The 25,902-nt window shown below is 35.3% G+C and overlaps 1 protein-coding gene across 1 annotated transcript; it reads right to left on the bottom strand.

Annotated features, from left to right (window-relative positions):
- Nucleotides 1-11,706: 11,706 nt before the first annotated feature.
- On the bottom strand, nt 11,707-24,520 carry LOC121236057 (probable inactive purple acid phosphatase 27). Its single transcript, XM_041132549.1, has 12 exons — nt 24,122-24,520; nt 15,238-15,329; nt 14,952-15,018; nt 14,726-14,848; nt 14,495-14,587; nt 14,170-14,299; nt 13,801-13,882; nt 13,578-13,710; nt 13,180-13,385; nt 12,942-13,067; nt 12,502-12,811; nt 11,707-12,320 (listed from the first exon to the last, which is right to left on the bottom strand). The coding sequence occupies exons 1-12, from the start codon at nt 24,332-24,334 to the stop codon at nt 12,015-12,017; spliced, it is 1,881 nt and encodes a 626-aa protein (XP_040988483.1). The 5' UTR covers nt 24,335-24,520; the 3' UTR covers nt 11,707-12,014.
- Between the last annotated feature and the right edge of the window lie 1,382 nt (nt 24,521-25,902).

The following is a 25,902-nucleotide window of genomic DNA, read 5'->3' as shown; positions in this document are numbered from 1 at the left end:
CCTGCAGGCAAGTTCATCCTTTCTGCATTAGTACTTTTAGTATCTTCAGGAGCTGGATAAAAAATTGGCTTTAGATTTGGATCAAAACATAGAAAGTCTTCAGTGCAGTTAGAATAAACTTCATCTTGTCTTGCCAACATATGAAATTGGTTCCAACAAATCTGTCCAATTTCACAAAATCTTGATTCATGACTTTGAAACTTACTACATTAGACCCTCATTCCATTGAAATATCGTCTTAAAATTGTTGGAAAATAAGGAATTGAAAAGAGAATCTGAGAAATTTGTAGGCTTTGAGGCGTATAGAAATATTGTCTTTAAGACAATATCTACCCCCACTTGGTTAGAGATTGCTAATAGGTTCCTAGCAAATTGTCTCTAGGATACAACAAAGCCTATAATCTACAAATAGCAATTTAGGAGAGTTCTTGAGTTTCTATGGCGAAGTCTGAAACTGGGACAGAGAAGAAGAAGTGTTCCTCATGTTCATACATATATGATTTATAGACTTGAAGGAGACGCTTGTGAAAAATCGCACCTTTTGTAACTTAACCGTTTGAAGTTATGCTAAATAATATAATGCTTACAAGCACAAATGAAGTGATGCGAGTGGTTGAGGTGTGTCCCTTCTCCAGCCCATGCACTGGTTCAAATCCCACCAGCCCCCAAACACCTTTTCATTTTATTTTCCATAACTTGAGAGACTTGGTTCACACATTTTTTAAATCTTTTCACAAACTTTCTATCTTCAATATTTAAATATATATTGCAACCTATTCCAACAATATCATTACCCTGTAATCATGTAAAGAAAACCACACATAAAAACTTCATACCTTTAAAAAATATGCATATCATGCACATCAAACTCGAAGGTAACCAATCAAAATTCAATGAGGTTTTACTAGACGAACAATGAATTCATCATCCACGCTATAAACAAGACACATGCCACCTAACTGTATTTAGCAAATGTATCCAAAAACTTCATCCTCTACTAGATTAGCCAATGGCCAATCTCAAATCACAATATAAACTGTACCAACATAAAACTAGCATAGCTTTATCATAGGATGGTCACAATTAACGCGCCACAAAAAGCGGAAGCACTTGGATTCCTGGTCTATATGACAATCAATGAGCCAGAGTAGAAGTACTTAACCCTAATATAAACTAGATTTTAATACAATTAGAACTAAACTAAAAATCTCAATAACTTTGACCTTTCACATAAATTAAAACTACAAAAAATGATCTTTTTGATAAATGACTATTCCAATCTGTACCCGTAACCCGAGAATCTAAGGGCTGACTTTAATGGAGACAGAGTCATGCAGTGCGAGAGTAGTCTTGAGTATGGTAATATTTGACAGTGGCTCCTCGTTGAGCCCTCTAACTTGAGCAAAAGTGAAGCTCAAGCTTGCCAAACACAAGAGGTACACAATCGTGAAAAACTTCAGGCAGTGAGCTAAGCTCTCTTCCATTTTTGAGACTGCAAAGCAGAAACAATCTCCAAACCCCAAGAAGCAAACTCAATAATGGCCCTTACCACTACAACAGAATTTGGCTTTTGTCACGGACGAAATCGTCACAAAAATTTTTTGTGACGGTTTGAGACCATCACCCAAAATGCATCATAAAATGTTTTTTGTGACGGTTTACTGTTCAACCGTCACAAAAAGTTTTTTTTGTGATGGTTGGAAGTTTTCCGTGAGATGTATCGTTCAAACATGATAATTTTTTGTGACAGTTAAAAACTGTCACAGAAAGTAACGTTCACACATATAAACCTACGTTTGAACACCCGACTGATTAAGAGTCGAACATAAAAAAATTGATGTTCGTTATTTTTGCTTCGCACGAATGATAATTACATTCAAACGTTAACTTGGAGACTTTTGAATGTAGCATTCGGATGCTAAAGATCAATAGTTCTAACGTAAAATTTTTAACGTTTGGATGTTAGTTTCTTGTTCGCATGTATCTATTATAATCATTCGAACGTTTGGATTGTTTGTGCGTTAAAACGTGCGAACTGAGTGTTTTACATTCGATCATTTTGTTTGAATTCACTGAAGCAAGATTCGAACGTTTGTTGTTTACATGCGAAGTTTTGATAAAAAATAGTAATTTCATTCTTCTTTCCTCGCCCACTGCGATCCTGTTGAATTGGCATAACACGTTCCATCTAGATCATCATCTCTCTCTGTATTTGCTCTTGGACTTCAATGCGTATTCTATCATCGCAGTCTCTTTGTTGCTCCTGCAAACATGTTTCTAAGTCAGACTGTTGCGATAAGAGAGACTTCAACTCCTGTTGTCTCTACTTCATCTGCTCAATTTCTTAGCGTGTTGCATCTAAATCTTTAGTAAAATTGTTTATTTCCGAAGTCGAGGTCTTGGAGGATGAATCAAAACGTTTGAAAGAATGTCTCAAACCTCTTACCAAACCAGATTTTGTCCCGAGCACTTGCGTGAATATGTTGATGTCACTAAGAGAGGGTTTCTTAGAGGCTGGCTGATTGGATCTCAATACTTTTTTCCTGCAATTACAACAAAAACACACAATAAGTAACACATTAAAAGAAATGAGGAATCAAACATAATATGAATTCACATGTTGCATAATCTATTCATAGAAAATAACCTCATTTACATAATTATCTTTAGTGACATGATCAACCCACTTACTGTGCTCATCAGTGTGTGTGAGTAATGGCATAGACATGAATGAGAGAGAAATTTTCAGGATCATCACGTTTCTAACAAAGACACATTAATAATTTAAAAAAATAATATTAGTACTTAAATGAAATAATATGATAAAAATGAGTGAGAATTAATAAGTTATCAATTACCATTTTATCGGCAAGACATTGAAATGACCTTGAGCCGGTACGATGGTGAATTGTCAAAGCCGTTCTATTTTGTACATTCATAGAACTTAAGTGATGCAGGAGAAATTAACAATGTTAAATATAATATATGATACCAATATAGATGTAAATAACTTATAGAGAATAAATCTAGAATACCTGATAACCTGGACTTGCGAAAAGATCACAATACTTTCTCCAATCGTCTAATTTTATTTTTTGAAAATGGGACTGAACAATCTCTTCCATCGTCTCAAACTTCTTGAAGTGGTCATGGCATTGTCCCTTGTGACGTCGAAATAATGTAGCCATCAACTCGTTCACAGTTAGCACATCCTCGCCACAGCCAAAAGTGAGGTTGAATTCATCCTAAAAAGTGAATTGCGTCAAAAATATGAAATCAAAACATCTCTAAAAAAATTTACGTTCATATATAAACTCATCAGTACACAACTCCGAATGTGATCATTCACCTCATACAAAACATCTTTCCATGATTTCATATAAAATGTGGCATAAGCTTGGACTAGTGTGCTAACATAGGAGGAAAGCGATGTTGTACTATCGTCCACTCTTCTAATGAAGTTATCAGGAATGTTGACTTTGATTTTTTCATACCTTTTATTTCTTTCCAGAGCAAGGCCACGCGTGTAGTCACGTCTGCGACGTGATAAGACATCATTTAATATTTTTAAAATAAGTAAATATAGTCCCCAAAGTATTGAAATATAATTAATTATCAACAAAATTTTCTTACTGGTAGGTGTTGACTGGTTGTCTGTGTCCTGTGTATTAACTTATTTAGGAGCGGAGTCCTCAATTGAGGAGTCGTGAACGAGTTCGGGACTTTGGGGAAGAGGCACATTTCTTCGTTTTCATTTTGGTGACATCCTTGAAAATAATTAATATTTAAAAAAAATTAGTATAGAATAATTTATAAAAAATGTATTGTATTGTCACCCATGTAAATAAAATACTTAATACTTTTATTCTTCATTTCCAGATATATTTTTCATGCTTGTTTCAGAATTGATTTCAATAACATCTTCGTCGTCATCATCATCATCTTCTTCTTCATCGACTTCCTCTTTGGACTCTTTTTCTTCTTCTTCACTCACTTCATGAACTGAATGTTCATTTTATACGGATGAGTCGAGATGTAAGGGTGAGACGTCATCTCTACATAAGGGGATTAGTTCAAGTGCATCGAGGTCAACAAATAAATTAATACCCTCTCCATTTTCCCGGTAGGCCTCTATGGTCGGAGTGTCATTTTTATCTCCACTATGATCGTGATCCACTACCATTCCTACATCATATATATTCCGATTGTATGGCTCGCTAAGTTATCTCTCCAGTATCTTCATTGGCCCCTTTCATTGGATCAACTAAGTAATAGACTTGGGTAGCTTGAGAAGCCAATACGAATGGATCATCTTCGTACCATTTACATGCAGTATTGACACTCGTAAAGTGACTATCCCTATGTATCAAAACTCAACCACCGCCTATATCCCACCAATCACATTTAAAAACTTATCTCACATTCCCATCCAAGTATTTTAATCCAATAATGTCACATTTGACACCATAGTAGTCAATGTCATCTATTGCATCACTTCCATTGACCAACACACCACAATTTTGCGTCTTTCGATTACGTTCAAGGTCCATAGTATGTAATCTATAACCACGAACCGTGCATGTAGTGTATCGAAGTGCTCTGTGTGAGGGACCACGAGCTAATGCGGGATTATTAGCACATTATTCTAAAATCTAACAATTGAAATTGTAACAAAGTTAATAAAAGTAAACAAGAATTAAAATGGTTCATAGTGATTTTAAGTCATGAGACATTTAAAATGCCTATGCATTATTCAAACCATCCGAAAAATATTTCTTCGTGTCTCGCCTCTATATTCTCTATGCCTTCTGTCCTAAGTTTGTCCATTTGGTCACTATATAGAAGTACAAAAGAATAGAATATGTGCATTACATAACATTTTAGACTAGTAATATTTTTAATTAGAATTATTCTAAGTATGCAGAATATACCTAAGATAGTCATCAATCTCCTGAAAATTATTCGATAGGTACCACCGAGCTTTTCCTAACTCTCCACCAATTAAGTCGTATCCTGTTGTGCACCCAAATGTCGTACATTATGAGAAAACGCTGATAGGTCACAAGGGGGAGGAGCAGCAAGATCAACATTCCGCTCTTCACTATTAAATTGTGTCTCAATACCACGAAGATATAAAGAGCAAAATGTCAACTATTCATCGTGTATATAAGTCTATGCTATTGAACCCTCAGCTCGAAATTTATTCCCAACAGTGCGTTTCAATCTACCCAAATATATTTCAATTGGATACATCCAACGGAACTGCACCGGACCACCTAACAGTACCTCCCGAGGTAAATGTATTGCTAAATAGACCATTACATCAAAAAATGATGGTGGAAAGATCTGCTCGAATTTACACAGTAATGTCTTCTTCCATCTTTCGTAACATATCTTGATTTACAACCCGAGAGCACAAATCCTTGAAAAAACATGCAAAGTTCGGTTATGGCGACATATACATTATAAGTCAGTTTCCCACGAATTCTCACTGGTAACAATTTCTACAAAAATACATACAATCATGACTTTTCAGTCCACTTATTTTCCAGTTATCAGGGCTCACACATCAACCGTGATTGGACGCATAACCATCTGGCAACTTCACACTTTGCAACCATTTGCAAAAATCAATCATCTCATCATTTGTCATCGTAAAACATGCATGCGACATAACCACCCTATTATCTTTCATTCGCAAATGCAAATTATGTTTAATCTTCGTTCTCTCAAGATCTTTCCTCGTCTTAATAGTGTCCTTCATCTTTTTGTTACTACTCATCCATGTCCCCACATTATTATCATAAATATTTTTCTTTATGTGCATTACATCCAAACTATGTTGCAGCATGCATGATGGCCAATACGGCAAGTCAAAGAAAATACTACGCTTTATTCAATTCAATTCTGCAGCGCCTCGTTTCCTCTTGTTCTTTCTTTGACCTTTGCCAAAATTGTTCACTATAACTTCTAGTAACTATTCGACTATCTTGTTCCTAGTCAACTCCTTTGATGCAGTTCTGTCCTTAACTCTCCCATCAAATTTAGCGCATTCCCGTCGCCATGAATGATTTACTGACAGATACCGTCGATGACCCATAAAACACATCTTCTGCAAATATTTTAGTCACTTACTTGCAGGTTTTTTATTACAAGTGGGACATGCTAACTTTACTTTAGTACTCCAACCGGAAAGGTTTCCATGTGCTGAGAAATCATTTATCATCCATATTACTGCAACATGCATCTGAAAAGATGTCGACGTATATGCATCAAAAGTTTTGACTCATGTCTCCCATAAATCTTTCAACTCTTCAATTAACGACTGCATGAATACGTCAATATCATTCTCAAGTGATCTTGGATAGGAGTCAAGTAAAGTTAACAGAAAGTTTGGCGCCTTCATGCACCTCCATGGTGGAAGATTATATAAAATCAACACTACGGGCCAAGTATTGTAACTTGTATTCATATTGCCAAATGGATTGAATCCATCCGTTGTTAGTCTTAGATGCACATTACAAGCTTCATTTCCAAACTCTGGGTATTGATCGTCAAACCTTTGCCACGCAAGTGAGTCAGCTAGGTGCCTTATATATTCATCATCCTTAACTCTTTTCTCCTCGTACTACCTCAAATCTTGAGCTTTTTTTTTTTACACATATATAGCCTTTGCAATCTGGATTTTGGCTGGAAATAACGCAAAATCTTCACTGGAATATTTTTCTTACCCTTCCACCTCGACTCTTAACATACGAGACAAGCTTGTTTTTCCTCATTCTCATTCCAAAACAAAACACAATCATTTTTGCATACATATATGGACTTGTACTCAAACCCTAACCCTTTCTCAACTATTTCGCTTTATAAAAATTATTCGGCAATGCATAACTTTCAGGAAACACCTCATTAAACAAGTCAAAGACCATGTTGATTGCTTTTGTTGACATCCCACACAACGACTTAATGTGAAGCAGCCGTACAATAAACAACATTTTGCTATGTTTTGTACATCCAGGGTAAAGCTCACGCTTTGCATCTTCCCACATTTTAGATTTTGATTCAGTCCCTCAGCCACTTGAGGCGTCCTTGTCCATTTCATCCATAAACATCTCAGCTTCAATATTACCTAACATCTCCTCCATCTCATTCCACTCATTAAGGTCATCCTGCTCAGTACCATCCATGTGCCGCATATCAATATTATGACCAAACATAATCTCAGTTGATTGTTTGTATGGCTCACCATGCAATACCTATCGGATATATCCCGAATCCATACCATTTACAAATATATGACTTTCTACTTCATCCAATCCTATAGCACACAGATTTTTGCATCCTCAACATGAACACTTAATGTAACCGCGACTATCAGCAGAGACCCGAGCAAAATCAATAAAGGCTCTAAGTCCACGTGCATACACAGTATAGTCCTTTCCAAGTGTATTGCCAAGATACATCCAACTTTTATCCATTTCTAACTTTCCAAGTCTATTGCCAAGATACATCCAACTTTTATCCATTTCTAAAAAAACCTATTGATTAGCATAATGCAAACTAATTTTACACTCATCATATGCTCCAATTCTCACTGCTCTTTAGATCTTCGGTAGTTGGTCCTATCCCATTTGAGATTATATCATCCATAACTTATATACTAGTACATAGTGTTATTAGTATAGTATATATTAGTAGCTTATAATATGTTAATACATAATATTAGTTGTTAATTACACTTCATTAAACTAATTAATAATACTACACTAGTATATATACTATATATATTATACAAGTGCACTATGTAGTAGTATAACTTATATACTAGGACATAGTGTTATTAGTATAACATATACCTTATAATATGTTAGTACATAACATTAGTTGTTAATTACACTTTATTAAACTAATTAATAACACTAGACTAATGTATATAGTATATATATTATGCTAGTGCACTATGTACTAGTATAACTTATATATTAGTACATAGTGTTATTACTATAGCACATATTATTAGCTTATAATATGTTAGTACATAACATTAGCTGTTAATTAAATTTTATTAAACTATATAAAAACATTAGACTAGTATATATATACTAGTACATAATCCATAAGTATAGTGTATATATAATATATTATTTCGTATAAATTATTGAAAATTTATTCTAGAGACGTTCGAATGTACCAATATAACGTTTGCATGTTTGGATATTAAGTGACAAACGTTCGCATGTTCTAACATAACGTTCGCATGACATGTGAATTAAGTAATTGAACATTCACATGTTATAATTGAAACATTCGGATGTCTTTCTCTCTCATCCCTTGAGACGTTCGCATGTTCACACTTTAACATTCGCATGTTACGTGTATAAAAGGTCAAGTCCAAACACGAAATGGCACAACTCACGTTTCTCTCACATTTCCATCTGTCGCATACCGTCGTCGCCATCGTCAAACTTCACCACAAACATCACAAAAGAGGTAGGCATCCCTATTTAACCTTTGGGTAGATTTTTCTTTTTTATGTTTAATGGAAGTTTCGGTGGTTCTCGAAACCTATTGGTGGTCGGACCTTCATCTTAATTTTTCGGCCATCACGGGTTGCCAATGGCCAAACGGTCATCGTAGAAAGCTTTTTTAATGTCTATATTTCATTTCTGCGATGGCTTTTGACCACTTTCATTGTGTTTGAGGTGTTAGGAAATGACTGAGTTGACTCAGCCATTTTTATCTCGTAACATTCGAACGTTATACATTCCAAATGAGGAAGACGATGTATACATTCACACGTTAATCATATAATGTGCGAAGGTTCTACAGTATGTGCGAACGTATTGAGAGTGCGTGCGAATGTATATTTTATATTCGAACGAACATTTGCAACGTTCACGTATGATCGTTCATATTCTTGAGCAGCACATACGTGCGAACATTTTTTCGAATCTATGCGAATGTAAAACCTTTCAGTTGTTATAAATCAATTATACGTGCGAACTAATAGTTCTGTACGTTCGCACGTATTATTAAATACGTTCAACAGCTTCATAACGTGCAACGTGATATGTTTTGTTTGAATGTGTGTTATAGTCATCATGTTCGAATGTACCTCATCTTATGTTAAAATGTTTATTCTAGAGGAATTTAACGTGCGAACGTAATAACTGAAACATTCGCACGTTTAAGCTTAACGTCCGAACATTATATATTACATTTGAGCGTATTCTTGAAAAAATTTAGATTACAGTACATAATATGCATTCCAATATTAATATTGCTCAAATTTTTTCTTTATTTTAGGATATAGCTTATCCTCTGACCACTAGGAAAAAAGAGAAGGAAGGAACAAGCTAGGTCAAGTCTCGAATCGTGGCTCGAACAGTGATGTCTGAACGAGAAGTTATGATTAACCACTTTTACGAACTCATGTGAGAGCAAAAGAGCGTTCGGGATGTGTTCGTTACGAGAGGTTGGATGAGTATCTGCACATAGAGGGGTATCCCTCAATGGTTCGGGAGTTTTATATGGGGATGTGCTCAATGCTTAAGGACGCATCCTCTCACACTGTAACAGTACGTAGTGTTTAGTTCAAGGTCTAGGCAGACGTCTTCTTCGAGCTTCTAGGGATCCGTCGCGTACCTAAGATATTGACTGCAGAAGATGTTCAGTCTATGGATGGATCCCGAGTAGATGCAAATGTAGACACTTCTGCATCAGCTACTGGTCTAGTCAATTGGTCAAAGGCTGGGGATACTGATGAGGAGGATGGCGGCCGAGATGAGGATTTCTACATCCTCACTGGGAGTGACTGAGACCCGATCGATAGGAAGAACTCCTTTAGCCAGGTATAGCTCATCCCTTTTTTCTGCATGTTGCATCTTATTGTTGCAACTAATATGGATCCTGTGGAACATAAGGCCACATTTAGCCAGACTCACGCATAGTTCCTTATACGAGTGGCACGTGGAGACCCCATCGACTTACCACTTCATATTTTTTAGAGGATCTGTTACGAAGCAAGCGTCGTCTCCACGGACAGCCTCCCATATGGAGTCCTTATTACCAAGCTATTACTGACCCAGATTGTGCAACCCAAGGTGGAGGAGTGGATGACAAACTAGATGAGCCCCTTCGACATCACCACACACCATCGGAGCATTGGACAGGGGAAGGGGCATTCTCAACATTAGCCTGGCCCTATACCAGATCTTGTTCCTCCGACCCAGTCTGAGCCCGATGTTGGGATTACTAGTCAGCCGCCGACGGGTACATCTATGAGAGATGCGCAGCTTGCTTGGGTTGATGCGATGGTCTCAGATATTACTGCGCACATCGATTGAAAGATCACATCAGTAGAACAAAGTGTTGGAGATTTTGTCACCTATGTTTTCCATCGGATAGATATCCTAAACACAAAGGTCAACATATTGATTGGCGATTTTAATAAATATGTAAACAACTCGTTATGAGTATTTTGTACTTTATTTTTATCATACATATTATTTCATATATCTACAACTTTTGAATTTAAATTCTCAATCTTTTTTAATGTTAGCTTATATAACTTTAATATTAAATCACTGCATTTCAATTCTCAATCATTTTTAATTTGAAATATCTAACTTTAATATTAAATCAATTAACGTTCACACGTGATAATCAATAACGTTCGAACGTTGGCGCCAAAAATTTTCACATTCACACGTAAATAGTCTCAACGTTCGAATGTAATGTAATTTCTCATATACCTCCAGTGACGATTCAGAAAATACTTTTTTGTGACGGTTGAGGCACTATCACAATTTACAAACCATCACAAAAACTAATTTTTGTTGTAGTATATTCTGAGTTCGTACAATTTATAATAATATGACATTAAGATGCCTAGGATTATCCATTTTTTCCGTGTTTGACTTTTTTGTATTCCTTCTTTTTATGGATTTTGGATTTTCTTTGAGGGTTGACAAGTTGAAATGCAATGCTTGATAGGTTAAAGGGAAGAGAAAGTAAGAAACCACGAATGGTCTATGTAGTTTCGTAGAGACAGAAACCGTTAAGGAAGATGTCACTGGCCATGTGCTTCAATATATTCAAGGATAATTTTAACTAACAAAGATATTGTGCAGCAGTTTTTACGACACATTTTATAATTATATTTTAAAATAAAAATATTTTTATAAAGTATTTATTTTTATAAAATGTTGTGTAGATATCATTGTTCTTTTATAAAAGTATTCCTCGTTTTACTATATAATTATATAAAGTATTGTGAAAAATATTACGTATTTATCATTTTCTAATTTTACAGTGGTTTTGTACAACAATATACTTAATTTTTTTTTATATAAACAATATACTTAATTAAATAGGATAAAGTAGTGTATAGTAGAGTTTGAGTTAAGGATTTATGCTTTAATATATATGAAATCATCATCTATTTCAAAAATTTAAATTGATGGGAGGAAGGAAATTCGATTATTTATATTATATATATATATATTCTTAACATACATATGTAATTATCTATTTATATTTTCATTCTTCAAATATATTTTTCTTGTCCGATAAAATATTTTTTCCTTTGAGATAAATAGAAGAAAAAATGTTAAATTTCTAAGATTTTCTTTATAAAAGAAAACACCTATTACTATGATATTGTAAAATGTAGAGTTTTGGATACAACATGAATTCCCCCAAGAATATTATCAATTTGCTTGAAGCCTTGAAATCCTCTAAATAATTTATTGCAACTCGTAGGCATTACGATACAATACAAGGTGATCAAGGAAGGTGATTAACTTGTATTGTAGGCATTACAAGGATATATAGGAAACTAAAACCTAAATCATCAAGCTTGATCTGACTGAATCATAATCTAACAACTTTGACCATCCATAGCCATTTCTCAAATTACAAAACAACAACTTTGAAAGAAAAATACATCCCCTGTCAGTTTGCTTCTGCAAATTAACAACAGACATAAGAAACCCAAGAAAAAAGAGACATTCTCAAGAGGCCAAAGTGCTTGGTGCACAACTATCATGAACACAAGCCAAGACATCGGTGTATTCCCTCATAATGGTGAATGAATCATACACCTTCCCGTCACTACTTTTCTTGTACTCGAAGAGCAGATAAGAGTGGTTGAATGCTGTCAGTTTTGTAAAGCCAAAGTCATAGTCTCTGAAAAGGCTCCAGTTGGGTATTTCTGTGGCGAAGGATGATAAATGACTACCTCCACCTCCAGCGACAACATGGATTGTTCCATTCATGACGCCGGAATAACTCGTATTTCCAGATTTTACGCATGTATTCTACAACACCAACATTGAAGATATACAAAAAAGGTTAAAAAATGGCATGGAAGTGAATTTACTGTTTGGACTAGAAATGTTATTAGACAATATAATTTAAATAATTGAAGTTGCCATTAATTTACTATCATTTTAAACTTTTGAGACAAAAAAATGTGGAGATTTTTGCAGCATCCATTACCTGGTAAATGGGGCATGTTCTTTCGTAGTTATGGACATGGCCAAAAAAGGCAATGTCTACCCTGTACTTCTGCCAAAGCTTCTGCAAATCATCCCTTCCCATTGGCTCTGAATATGCACCCTCTTTGGCATACCATTCATTAGAGGAATACCCTAGAGGCCTATGAGCAGCAAAGATCAACCAAGGTTGCTTCCTTCTATCCACAGTTGCAAGGCAATGCTCAAGGAATCGGTACTGTTCTGATCCCTCCCTCCAATCATGTTCACTATCAGCTATGCAAAACCGAAACATGCCATAATCTGTTGAATACCTACTCATTGAGTTGAAATTTCCGTCATGAATCTCAAAAAGAAAAATCATTGTACAAAAAACAAAGGAATGCTTTAAGTTGCTACAAATCCATCGGATAACTCGAAAAACATATATGTGATTGTTTTTACCAGAAGTTTGCTCTGTTCTCAGCAGGAACGTAGAAAAGGGTCTCAGCAGTCACACCACACTCCCCTCCTGAATCTGTATGTTGATAGAAGCCTCCTGAATTTGGCCACGTACGTTCATGATTACCGCTGCATGATAACCAATAAAAGATACATAACTTAATACAAATGGATGAATTTAATTATTTGGGATTTATTGTTACAAGGTTATGATTAGATGGAAACGAGTAACGGGGCAAACCTTGCAACCATAAATGGGACAGCTGATGCAATGGGCTCAACCTGTGACATGAATTGGTCCCACTGTGAGATGTATCTATTTGCATAAGCTAAATCTCCAATAAGGAAAACTATGTCAATGTTTTTTAAGTCCTTGATGAGTTGGTCGGTAGTATTTAGAGATCCTGGCTGATAATCAGCATACATGGTTGAACCATCACGTTCAGCCTGAAATACAGAGGAAAAAATGTAAAATGTTTTTACCTTAATTCATGCACAAGAAATCTTATTAATTAAACTCTTGGCAGAGGTTTTCAAGTACCCTCCCAAGGCTATGGATATATCAGCTGGTGACTGGAGTTAATCTCTTTATAATTATTGATCTATAGATTTCATTCAGTCAAATGATCTCATAACTACCTTCCCAAGGTCGCCAAATATTACGACACATTGTGGTGAGTCCTGTCCAGGATAAGGGGATGATCTGAAAGAGTAGGATTTGCTCCAGATATATGAGCCATTCGATAAGAGATGACCCATCCTGTAAGTGTACCTGAAATACCATTATAGCCAACCTTCAATAGATATCTTCGGTCAACAATTTAGGATAGTTTTGTGTCAAGAAAAATGTATAAAAGCATACACAAAGTTGGGCCATAAACTTTTCAAGAAACTTGTATGTATGAAACCTTGATCACGCCACCCTACCGTCCGTGCAGGAGAACCTACAAAATACCAAGGAAATCATGTTATGCAACCGCCTTTCGGCTCACTTTGTATTCAAAAGCTGATATCAATGAACTTGGTATGTCCCAAAACATTAGAAGTACTATAAGAAACTTGATTCAAAGCAATGCTCAAATAGCTGTTGAAAGGTTTGCCCTAAATTATAAATATAAAGATTACACTCATGGACTTTTTTCATCACTAAAAGCTTTCTTGAAAGCAATGAACTAGTTATTTATCGCAAACAAAGTATGCAATACTCGTGTGTAGATGAAACGAATAATACCACAAAGGCTGTTTTGATCAATTGTCAATGTTCCAGCTGGGGATCGAGCTTTAGCTTGTCCCTTCACAGCATATTCAACAAATGGAACGGCTTCATTTAATGCATATCCACTAGTCCAAGTTACTGTCATCTGCAAATATCGTCAAATGATCACTGCTTGAATTATTTGTATACATGTGTCCTTTTTAAGTCCAAAATATGTATGAAAAACCCTCTCGGCAGTGTTGAAATTTCCTAAATCAAGTCTTCTTTGGGTGCTAATACTAAAAGGGATGGAGAAAAAAAGATTTTATAGGTGTTGTTAACTGTTATGAAATGGACTTACTTCATCCCAAGACTTCCCTTGAGCAAGGCGAGGATATAGAGGTGCTTTAGGATTAGCAAATGTTATGAAATTTGAAACTGCCACTAGTTTAGGCTGCAATATCCAGAAACATAATTTTTCATTAGCATGCATACACAGGAGAAAATCTTGGTTAATCTGAACTGTAAGTGATGTAGAAACATAAAACATAAAAACACATTTACAAGGATCTTAGGGGAGAAATGGATATACAGTTGACAAACCGCCTGAAAATAATACGAAGGAGAAATCTGCCCTCTGATTGATCAACTGGAATTTGAGAACAGTTTTGCCAGTTTTTGTATACTTTGAATTGGAGTAATTTGCATACTTGAACTGTAATGAACATCAAATACATTAATTAAGAGAGCCAAAAAACCAAACAAATTTTTCATTTTTTGTCTATTTTTAATTTCAAAGTAGTTCGCATTGGAGACACCTTAATCGGGCTTGAGCATATATATGGCTCCTCTTCTTCACTAGACACTGGTGAACAGGTCGATGCGCTGCCATTTTAAAACAAAAATACTCCTTCAACTTGAGAGCATTCACAGAAAAATTTGCAACAAAACTCCTAAACTCCTAATCTCCAATCCATATAATAATTCATCAGTTTGAAAAAGGCCAAAAACTAATTAAATTGCATTCTATAATTCAATGGTATTAATGTGTACTAAAATTGAGCAGCTTGCTAGATTGTATTAAGAGATGTATATGATTAGTACTTGAACTCTGCAGGAGAGAAAACTGCAACCCAATCATCCTCAGATGGATCTAGGTTCACAACATTCACTGTCACCCATTCTTTATCCTCGCCCTGTAATCATATAAAGAAAAGATCGAAAACACGCAACAAATTATTAAGAGTATTTTTGCATAAACAATGATATTATATATATATATATATATATATATATATATATCTATCATGATCAACACCAATAATCAAAATGATAAATTAATCATAAAACAACGCACGTTTTTTGCATGTAATCAGTAGATGCATCCGAAAAATATTATACATGTTGTTAGATTACTGAATTATTTATCAATAAGGGAAATGATTTATATAGTCATAGGATATGTGCAAACTTAATGCATTTTGTTTTTAAAAAAATGATAAATGTACGTGGGATCTACATTATTTTTTTAATGATAAACTCATTCTTTAAAAAAAAAAAAGTGCGAGATGTTTGCCCACCGACCCTAAGAGTACTATTTCTAGTATTATTCTTATTAATATACAATTATAATTTTTGGACCACATTTTATTATTGATATATATATATATTATATAAACACGTACAATATAATTACCTGTGGTGTTCTACAAACAACCCCAAATAACAATTTTTTGTAAATCATATGATCATCATTCCATTGAAATGTTAGGATGATAAGCTTTCATTATCAGGACTTCGAAAGATTAACATATAAATAAAAATAATAATTTTTTAATCATCTTATATAATATTCATGATAAGATTTCCTTCCACTGCATGGCTCATGCGGCCAACCTTCCGATATAATGCCTTTAATAAAATAATCAAAATTAACTAAGGAGGTACGTACGTACTCTAGGCTCGTTAATTTAAATCTTTGGTATTTGTTAATTTGTCGGTCCAAAAATATTCCTTTTGGTTAAAAACAAAAATTAATTAATTAACTGAAACTTTGGCTTTTGATTATAATATATAAAAAAAAAATAATAATAATAATAAAAACAGATCTATCACGTGCACCTTACCGCTCTCCTATATTTTAATTTTTACAATCATGTTTCATGCAGTTCATGTCAAAAGAGAAATCTCGCAAGTCGATCTTGCACTGCTTCTTTGTTTAAAAACCATATTTCATTAAAAAATATAGGCTTTTTTTATATATATTTTTTCAGGAGCAATGATAGCCATACCACCCATTTACAATTTTTCTATAATTTTTAATAAAATAATATTTTTAAAAAATTTTAAACACATCAAATTAAAATCAAAATTAAAATAAATATTTAAAAAAATATTATTTTATTAGAAAATTGTAGAGTAAGAATATCATTTCTCTTTTTTCGTGAGAAGATTTACTGGTTTACAAACTGACTCTGCAAAACTTATATATTATACAAAATATTACTCATCTTAAAATATATATATATATATATATATATATATATATATATATATATATATATATATATATATACTCATACGTACACACACATGGATGGTGCATGGCCAACCTGTGCCATCACATGTCGATGGCAATTCTTCCACCAAGCAAAATATTACTCTTCTCATAAATTTTCTTCTTTTTTAAAGAAAAAAAAATGGAATTAATATAGACTATATATATATAATATAGCTAGACACACCATATATTCATCTTGTATAGTAACCCACAATCTGCTAAGCTTGTGGAGATTTATTAATTTCGAGAAACTTGTGGAGTAATTTTATAAGCTAAACTTGAGATATTTTTCCGCTGTACATTCTTACATTGGTATCAGAGCGCATAATAGTTGTTTCTAGTTTATATTTTTTTCTCGCATATGCTTGAAATTTGCCTGTGTCTTTTTTATCCTTTTTTTTATTTGGATTAAAAAAAAATGGCAGCGCACTTCAAGGTGCTGCGACACCACCCTACCGCTTGGAGGTGCTTTTCCAGCGGAGGAAGCAGCTAAGGCTGCTTGTGGCAGACGCTAGCGTCGGCTGGGTGCTGCTGTGTAACGGCTACTGTTCACGTGAACAGTAGCCATTTGGAGGTTGAAGATGACCTTTGGTCATCTGTTTTTCCACTAGGCCCTCACGACCTATTAGTTTTTTTTAAAAAAAAAAACAGGAAGAATACGGGCTGGACTTGGGCCCTTTGGCCCACTATTTTTTTTTTTATAAAATTGGGCTGGGGCAATTCGGCCCATTTTTGTTTTATTTAAAAAAAAAAAAAGGATGAAATTGACACCCTTGGGACTTGAACCCAAGACCACCGGTCAAAGGCAGTGCGCACTACTGAGTTGCGACTTACCTTTGATTTAGATAGGGTTTTTAAATGTATTTGTTATACATTTATTTCGTTTCTTTAAAAAAAAAATTACATATTTTAATATATGCTTAGATATATTGTTATATTACATGTGACATTTTATTTAATGTTTTAGATTAAATGTGATTACATGTGAATATATGGTTATATTCATTCTATTTTTTTTTAAATTCCATTATGTTATATTACATGTGATCTTTTATTTAATTTTTTTTAGATTAAATGTGATTACATGCATATGTGAATTGAACATGTGGATATGTGACTATTTTATCATCTATGAATGTTAGGCTTGAATGTTTATACATTAGTCTTTAATGATAAAATAGAAAAGTTCCCACTAAGTAGACTTAGTTAGAATTGTCAGTATAAATGATAGGCTGAAAGAATTGCAGTGACCCCAGTAAGAACTGTAAATGCACTGTATAGCCAAAAGACCATGGTGGCCCCAGTAAGAACTGTAAATGCACTGATGGAACAAGAAAAATGGACTGTAATGGTCTTATATGAACCATCTTTGTAGACTGGCCCAACAGGTTGTTGTGGTTGGAGTAGCTGTCTTTGTAGACTGGCCCAAAAGATTACTGCGATTTTAGTAGGTTATATCTTTACATGTGACTAGGGCTAGATGACTACTTAAGATAGTGGAAGTATGGTTGAGTTTTATGATGATTAATTCTCTCATATTTGTTTTTTAAATTTGCGCGGGAATTAGGTTAGAAATTTAATAATTGGATATTGTGGCGCAATAGATGATTCTGAAGCTTAGCGATTTTTTGATCTTGTGACATGTCTAAATTATTCTTTTTCTAACTTGGATGTACGTGGCAGATTTCTTAGGTGTGTTTGTAATATCCCTTTTTTGTGTATTGTAGTGATATGACATCTAAGAGTATAGTTGTCGATTTAAACAAAGGGGAGAAATTGGATAGGGAGAACTACGACATTTGGCATCGCAAGATCCAATATGTCTTAGATGAGCAAGAGGTCTTGGAGGCCTTATCTCACTCCCTTACTGAGCCCGGGGAAGAGACCTCGGAACAACACAAGATAGATCAACTGGCCTATACTCAATGGGCTAAGAAAAGTCGGTGCACGCGCATAATAATGTTAAGCAGCATGCACAATGATCTAATGTGTGAGTTCGAGATCTATGACACTGCCCAAAGCATGTGGGAAGCTTTGGAGTTGAAGTTTGGTGGAACTTCAGCCACTAGGTTGAGTGGATTAACCATGAGGTTTGACTCCTACAAGATGCGCTCTGACCACACTATGAAACAACATCTTAGGGCTATGTCGACCATGATCTGCGAACTTAAGTCGGCAGGAAACAACCTGACTAATGAACAGCAAGTCCAGGCAGTGATAAGATCACTGCCGAATTCTTGGGAGAATATGAGTCAGAATCTGACGCATAATGAGAATATCAAAGACTTTGATGATGTCTCGCTTCACTTGGAATTGGAGGCTGAGTGCCTAGAGGCTGCTAAGCCCAATCATAAAGCCTATGTGGTTGATTCTGGTTTGCATAAGGCATCAAGGCCTAAGCACAAGAAGTTCAAGAATGGGGTAGTTGCTGGACAAATTAAGAAGGTGTAAGGAACTTCTTAGCGTAGCAAGAGGGGCAAGCGCGGGAAGAACAAGTCAAAATTAGAGTGCCTCAACAGTGGAAAGAATGGCCACTTCGCTCGTGACTGCACTGAGCCGAAAAAGGTACACTCTAACTTTTCTCGCATTGTTTTTGTAACTAGCCATGTGATGATTGCTCACTCCTATCCTGTGTGGACTGTTGATTCAGGAGCGACCGAACACATAGTACGAGACAGAGTCGGATTTGTGGAGTATCGTCGGATTCCAATAGGGAGCCGTGATATCAAGGTGGGGAATAGAACTAGCGTGGAGGTACTGGGACTTGTTACCTACAAGTTGGACTTGCGGGGTGGCCGCACTCTTTTCCTCCACAATGTGCTATACGCTCCCGAGATCCGACGAAATTTACTTTCTGTAGTCACTCTATTAAGATTTGGTTTTCGAATTGTATTTGAAAACAATTATGTTTCCTTTTATTTGAGCCATATGTTTTATGACAATGTTTTTCTTTAAGATGGTTTTATGATATTGAATTTGAATTATTCAAATATAAATGAGTCTATTGTTTTTCTTTCCACATCTGATAATTTGGATTCATATAAATGGCATACTAGGCTTGGCCATATAGGACAAGATAGAATGGCTAGGTTAGCTAGAGAAGGCCTTATAGGCAATCTCGTTAAAGTCATTTTACTCACATGTGAACATTGTCTAATGAGAAAAGTTAAAAAAATATATTTGAAAAAGCCACTAGGGCATATTTTCTACTACAATTAGTCCACTCAAACATCTGTGGTCCAATGAGTATGAGGGCAAGACATGGAGGTGTCTACTTCATCACATTTATAGATGATTTTTCACGTTACGTTCATGTCTACTTAATCTCCCATAAGTCTGAAGCATTGGAATGCTTTAGGTGATATCTAAGAATAGTTGAGAATCAGTTAGATAAGAGTTTAAAAACTTTAAGAACTGACCGAGGACGAGAATATCTCTCTGAGCAATTTAAAAGGCTCTGTGATGAAAAAGGAATCAAAAGACAGTTGACGATGCCAGGTACGCTGCAGCAAAATGATGTGGCGGAAAAGAGAAATCGAACACTGCTTGAGATGGTTAGGTCAATGATGGTGCAAGCAAACCTACCAATTTCTTTTTGGGGGGATGCACTTTTGACTGCTGCCTACATTCTTAATCGAGTGCCCTTCAAATTAGTAACTTCCACCCCATATGAACTATGGACCGGCTAGAAACCCAATTTGAGTAACTTGCGGCCATGGGGTTCAACGGTTTTTGTTCACGATCTTTCTCATAAATATGGGAAGTTAGGTCCTAGAGGGAAGAAGTGTATCTTTATAAGGTACTCAGAATACTCTAAAAGGTATGTGTTAATAGATGAACAATCTGATGGAAGTGTGACTGAGATTGAGTCACGAGATGTGGATTTCATTGAAGATGAGTTTCCAAGTAGAGGTGAGGTTGATAGGAGTTTAGAACTTCATGAGATTGTGGAACAAGAGGAAAGTGCTCCAAGGAATTTAGTTGAGAATGAGGAAGAAATTTTTCAAGTTCCTATAAATTATAAAAAGGATTTGAATCCAAGTGGGAGCACACCACTTGTCCATCAATCACAACAGCCTCAGCCGCGTAGAAGCACACGTGAAAGTATTCCTCGTCGTCGTTTTGAGGTTGAAAGGGAAACGTTTATGGTAGCTCTGCATGATGATGACGAGCCTAAGACAATTCATGACGCTCTCTCATCTTCTACAAAAGATGAGTAGATGAAAGCTCTTAATGACGAGATTGAGTCTATGAAGACTAACTAGGTCTGGGATCTAGTTGATCTACCGACAGGGCATAAGACTATTGGAAACAAATGGATTCTTAAGGTCAAACGCAAGTCGGATGGATCAATAGATAAGTACAAAGCTCGCTTAGTGGCGAAAGGATATACCCAACATGAGGGTATAGACTATGAGGAAATTTTTTCACCAGTGGTGAGGTTTGCCTCAATTCGCATGATTCTAGCTATAGTAGCAAACATAGATTTAGAACTCCACTAGATGGACGTCAAGACAGCATTTCTCAATGGAGAACTAGATGAGGAGATCTATATGGATCAACCAACAGGTTTTGTTATCAAAGGTTAAGAGCGCAAAGTGTGCAAGCTCAAACGATCTATATATGGCCTAAAACAATCATCTAGACAATGGTACCTCAGATTCCATCGAGCCATTCTCTCGAATGAGTTTACAATGATCACAGAGGATCATTGTGTCTATGTCAAAAGGTCTAAGAAGAGTTTCATTATGTTGTCATTATATGTTGACGACATACTACTAGCTGGAAATGATAAAGGGTTGATAGTTGCCACAAAAGAGTGGTTATCCTTTAATTTTGAGATGAATGATATGGGTGAAGCAGAATACATTATGGGAGTTAAAATCTATAGAGATCGCTCAAAGTGATTTTTGTGTTTGTCCCAACAGACTTACATAAAGAAAGTGCTCGAGCGCTTTCTAATAAATGGATGTAAACCCATTGACACCCTTATTGCAAGAAGCGAGAACTTGTCTAAAGAGTTGTGTCCTAAGACTCAAAGAGAAAAGGAAAAGATGGCTCGTGTCCCTTATGCCAATGTTGTGGTAGTTTGATGTACGCAATGATGTGTACTCGGCCTGACATATGCTATACAGTTGGCTTAATGAGTAGATTCCAGTCTAACCCCAGACTGGCTCACTGGAAAACTGTCAAAAGAATTATGCGATATCTAAAGGGAACTGCGGACTATGTGTTGTGCTATTAGGGTTCAGATTTGCAGCTAAGAAGTTACAGTGATGCCGATTGGGGCAACGACCTAGATGAGCGCAAATCAACCACTAGGTATGTCTTTCTGCTCAGCAAATGCATCATTACATGGAGCAGCAAGAAACAACCTTGTATAGCTTTATCCACCATGGAGGCAGAATACATAGCCTGTTCTGCAGCAGTTTAAGAAGTTGTTTGGTTACGGAGGTTCCTTAAGCATTTAGACATTGGCACGGATACTTTAGATCTAGTGACGATATTCTGCGATAGCATGACAGCTCTCGCATATGCTAAAGATTCAAAGTATCATGGAAGAACCAAACACATAGATATTAGATATCACTACATCAGAGACATGGTATCGCAAAAGAAAGTGGTTCTGAAACACCTTTCTACGAGTCGCATGGTTTCTGATCCCTTAACGAAGCCCATTGCAAGATATGTCTTTGAGGCTCATGTTAGGAATCTAGGACTGCATAGACTATAAATGTAATTTGTGTTTCAAAATACATTAAGATGTAACCTTTTCTTTGGGATATTAATACAATATGATTTTGTTCTTGTATTTATCGTATTTTTTTATAATACATACACACAAGATATGTCAACAGGCTTAGATCGGCTCACTCACACGAGAGATCGCCTCTAGCACTTAAGTAGCAAGTAGAGATGAGATATTGTGTCCCTAGGTACTTGTCCAAAGGGATAAATTGGTTGACACAAACTTATGTCGCCTTAGTGGGAGCTAAGATGTGGTCCATTGATAGGACTATGCATGGGTTACCCCACCATCCATGTAGCCTGTAGTAAGCCAGATGCGAGTTACTCTTTGACGCCTTGGAGGTGTGCAAATAGAGGAATTCGGGTTAGACGCTTAAGAAGCGGTTAGATTAAGATTTGTATGATGTTGATATAAAAATATGCTCTTTAAGAAAGAGAAATCCACCATAGCATGTGTTTCATACTATATGTGCTTATACGACCATATAAGTAAGTGAGTAAAATGTTTCTTTCTTTCTCACTGTGTGAGTCTCATTTTTTAAATGTCCTTTACTTTTGACTATGTCATGAGATAGAAGTTGTGATGTCCGCTACTTTGGCATGCTGTCTATGGCCATGATTGATATGGTCTAAAGATGCATTGTTGAGAAAACGGTTCAACCAAAATTGAGTGATATGAGTGCAAAGGGAAGACTCTTCGACATTATATCTTCGATAGTGTTTGCTGACGTCAAACAATGACGCTACATCTTGGTAGCGACTAAAGGTTGTGAACATATTAAAATGATTTGGAGGTAGTCAAGCATTGTTATGAGTTTCATTAACTCAAGAGGGTTCGAAAATACTTGATCTTGATGCGATCGAATGAGTCTAGGACATGACCAGACACTTTAAGGATGTTTCTATACTGGTCTTTTCTGTGAGAGATTTAGTATATGTACTCCCACCTTTCTATAGACGTGCTTGGTGGTCGCACGACCTATTTATCAGTATGAACAAGATTGAGAAGATTAGAGATATGTAGACCTGGGGTCATGCCCACTGTGTACAAGTGAGAGATGTTAGATGGAGGGGCGCCCACGTGGGGCTGACCCCCTCCTTAACTACAGTGTAACGTTAACTACAGTGTAATGCATGGGTTTAAGCCATGCGTTATTTGCTTGTAACGCATGGCTTAAAAGCCATGCTTAACTGCCATTTAATATGGCAATTGAATGCTAGCCATTAAGGCTAGCCGTGTGTAGGAGGACTATATATAGTCCTCCTCAATTGGTTTTTGGGACCATCTGAATACATAAAAACTCTCTATCTTTTTGTCCTCTCTTGATAATATATTTAGGCTGTGAATTTGTTAAGTGTTACTCTAGTTTTATACTACGTAGTACACTTCACCACAAAGAGGAAACGTTGGCGATTTATCAATCTGGAGAAACTTGTGGAGCAATTTTGTAAGCTAAGTTTGAGGTATTTTTCCGCTATACATTCTTATAATTTTAGTAAGATTTCTTTGTGGCTAAAAGATGCCACTACCCAGATATATATCGCACGTATCATTGAAGTTTAAATTACAACGCATTCACGACATGAATAAAACGAGAGAGAAATTAATAAAACTTAGCAGCGTGGAGCAGTCAATTAGCATACATTAATTGTACGAGGATGAGAAAAATCATGAGATACCTTCAAGCCAAGAATGAGGGTGCTGGCTTTGATGGAGACGGAGTCACGGAGGGCAAGAGTTGTTTTGTAAATGTCGATCTCAGAGAGTGGGTGCTGGTCAAATCTGCCATGACCGTGACCTGATGCCAAGCCCATGCTCCCCAACCACCATAGCATCCCCATTGTAAAAAACTTCATGATCATCAGGCCGCAGCTCCAGGCCGTGTCTGCCATTTTTGTTAAAGTAATTTTTTTCTGGCTTAGAAGGATCAGGGGAGTTCTGGAATGAGTGAAGAAATGCAGAGAAGAGAAGAAGGAAAACTCAGCTAGCTGAAGTAGTTGTAAGAAGCCATTAATGGAGGTTGCAAGGGGTTATTAGGCTGTGAGGGAGAGACAGGCAACACCGGCGTTTTATATAGAGGAGCTAGTGGCCAAGAGACTCGATGATCACGAGCTTGTAAACTATTGTTTTTTAATTTTTGAAAGAGTAAACTATTGTTGTTACATTAACGTGCTTAAAATGTATTGAAATGTATTTAATTTTTTAAGGTTGAGATGAATTTAACTTTTTAGATTAAAATGTATATTGAAGTAGCTTTAGATAAATTGAACTTTTTTATGGAAATTTAAAAAATGGCTTTGCTAGATACAAGCGAGTTCGTGCACCATATCGCGTACCAATGATTTTTTTTTATTTAAAAAAAATGAAAAAAAAAAATTAAGAGAAGAAGAAAATCTCCTATATCATAAAAATTATTTTTATCTTTAATTCATATCGTTTTGTTAAACATATGTATTATATATCAATATTGGTGTACGAATTAGTGCACAAACTTGCTTGCAATAAATTTTTTCCTTTAAAAAAATAGTGAGTCTCATCAATGATTGATTTGATATAAGTTGAGTTTGATCAACAACCATACACAACATAAAAATCTTCACAATTTAAATATTATTAAAATATTATTTTTAATATTATTATTATTTTGAGATTTAAAAAAGTTAAATTATTTATTATATTTTATGTAAAAATTTAAAAAAAAATTATAATAATAAAATAGGTGATTGATTGATTATATTTCTCAATGGAAACGAATATTTAATCTTACTTTTTCCAGATTTCTAAAAACATGGAACAATACATATTACGTACACACGGTACGTAATGCTTTTTCGAAATTCCTCCCACTTTTGCATGACATAAAAAGTTATTTATAAATATTTTAGTTATAAATAGATTTAAAAAAAATAAATTTATAAATTGATATAATTTGATCTATTAATATATTAAATTATTAAATTATTTTTATTATAAAATAAGTCTTACATACTATATGATCAAGCCACTTTAATTTATAAATATATTTTATAAGATCTATTAATTATGGTTATAACACTTTTCAAAACTATTACGTACACTGTGTAATAATTTATCATTTTAGTGATCACTGATCAGTACCAGTTGTTAAAGTTTCATTTGGTTATTTAATTTCTTTAATTGAGAACATTAAAAAAAAAAAGTAAATAAGGGCGATACCTAACGCGGTGTAATTATTTTGATTTTTAATTTTATCTTCTAGAAACTTGTTTAAGCCTTTTATTTTCATTGCATTTGAAGTATAAGCCTGCCTTGCTCTTGCCGTTCTCGGAGCTCTGCTGGGGTTAGTCGTTTAACCGGCAGCATTGGCTTCATTTCTCCCCAACGAGTGTCTCCGATATTCTTCTTAAGTTAACCCCCATGTCGAGTACTTTCGCAAGGCATTATTCCTTGCCTTATAAATTCTTGGTAGCCCCACTGTCAT

This window comes from Juglans microcarpa x Juglans regia, chromosome 6D (assembly GCF_004785595.1).
Source record: "Juglans microcarpa x Juglans regia isolate MS1-56 chromosome 6D, Jm3101_v1.0, whole genome shotgun sequence".
NCBI lineage: Eukaryota > Viridiplantae > Streptophyta > Magnoliopsida > Fagales > Juglandaceae > Juglans > Juglans microcarpa x Juglans regia.
This window is presented reverse-complemented; position numbering and strand designations above follow the sequence as displayed.

Coding starts and splice junctions, on each gene's coding strand:
- LOC121236057 (XM_041132549.1), bottom strand. CDS start 24,334: ATGGCAGACACGGCCTGGAGCTGCGGCCTGATGATCATGAAGTTTTTT. Junction 15,019..15,237: donor TTCTCTCCTGCAGAGTTCAA/GTACTAATCATA, acceptor TTAAAATGGCAG/CGCATCGACCTGTTCACCAG. Junction 12,812..12,941: donor GAGAACAGAGCAAACTTCTG/GTAAAAACAATC, acceptor CTCAATGAGTAG/GTATTCAACAGATTATGGCA.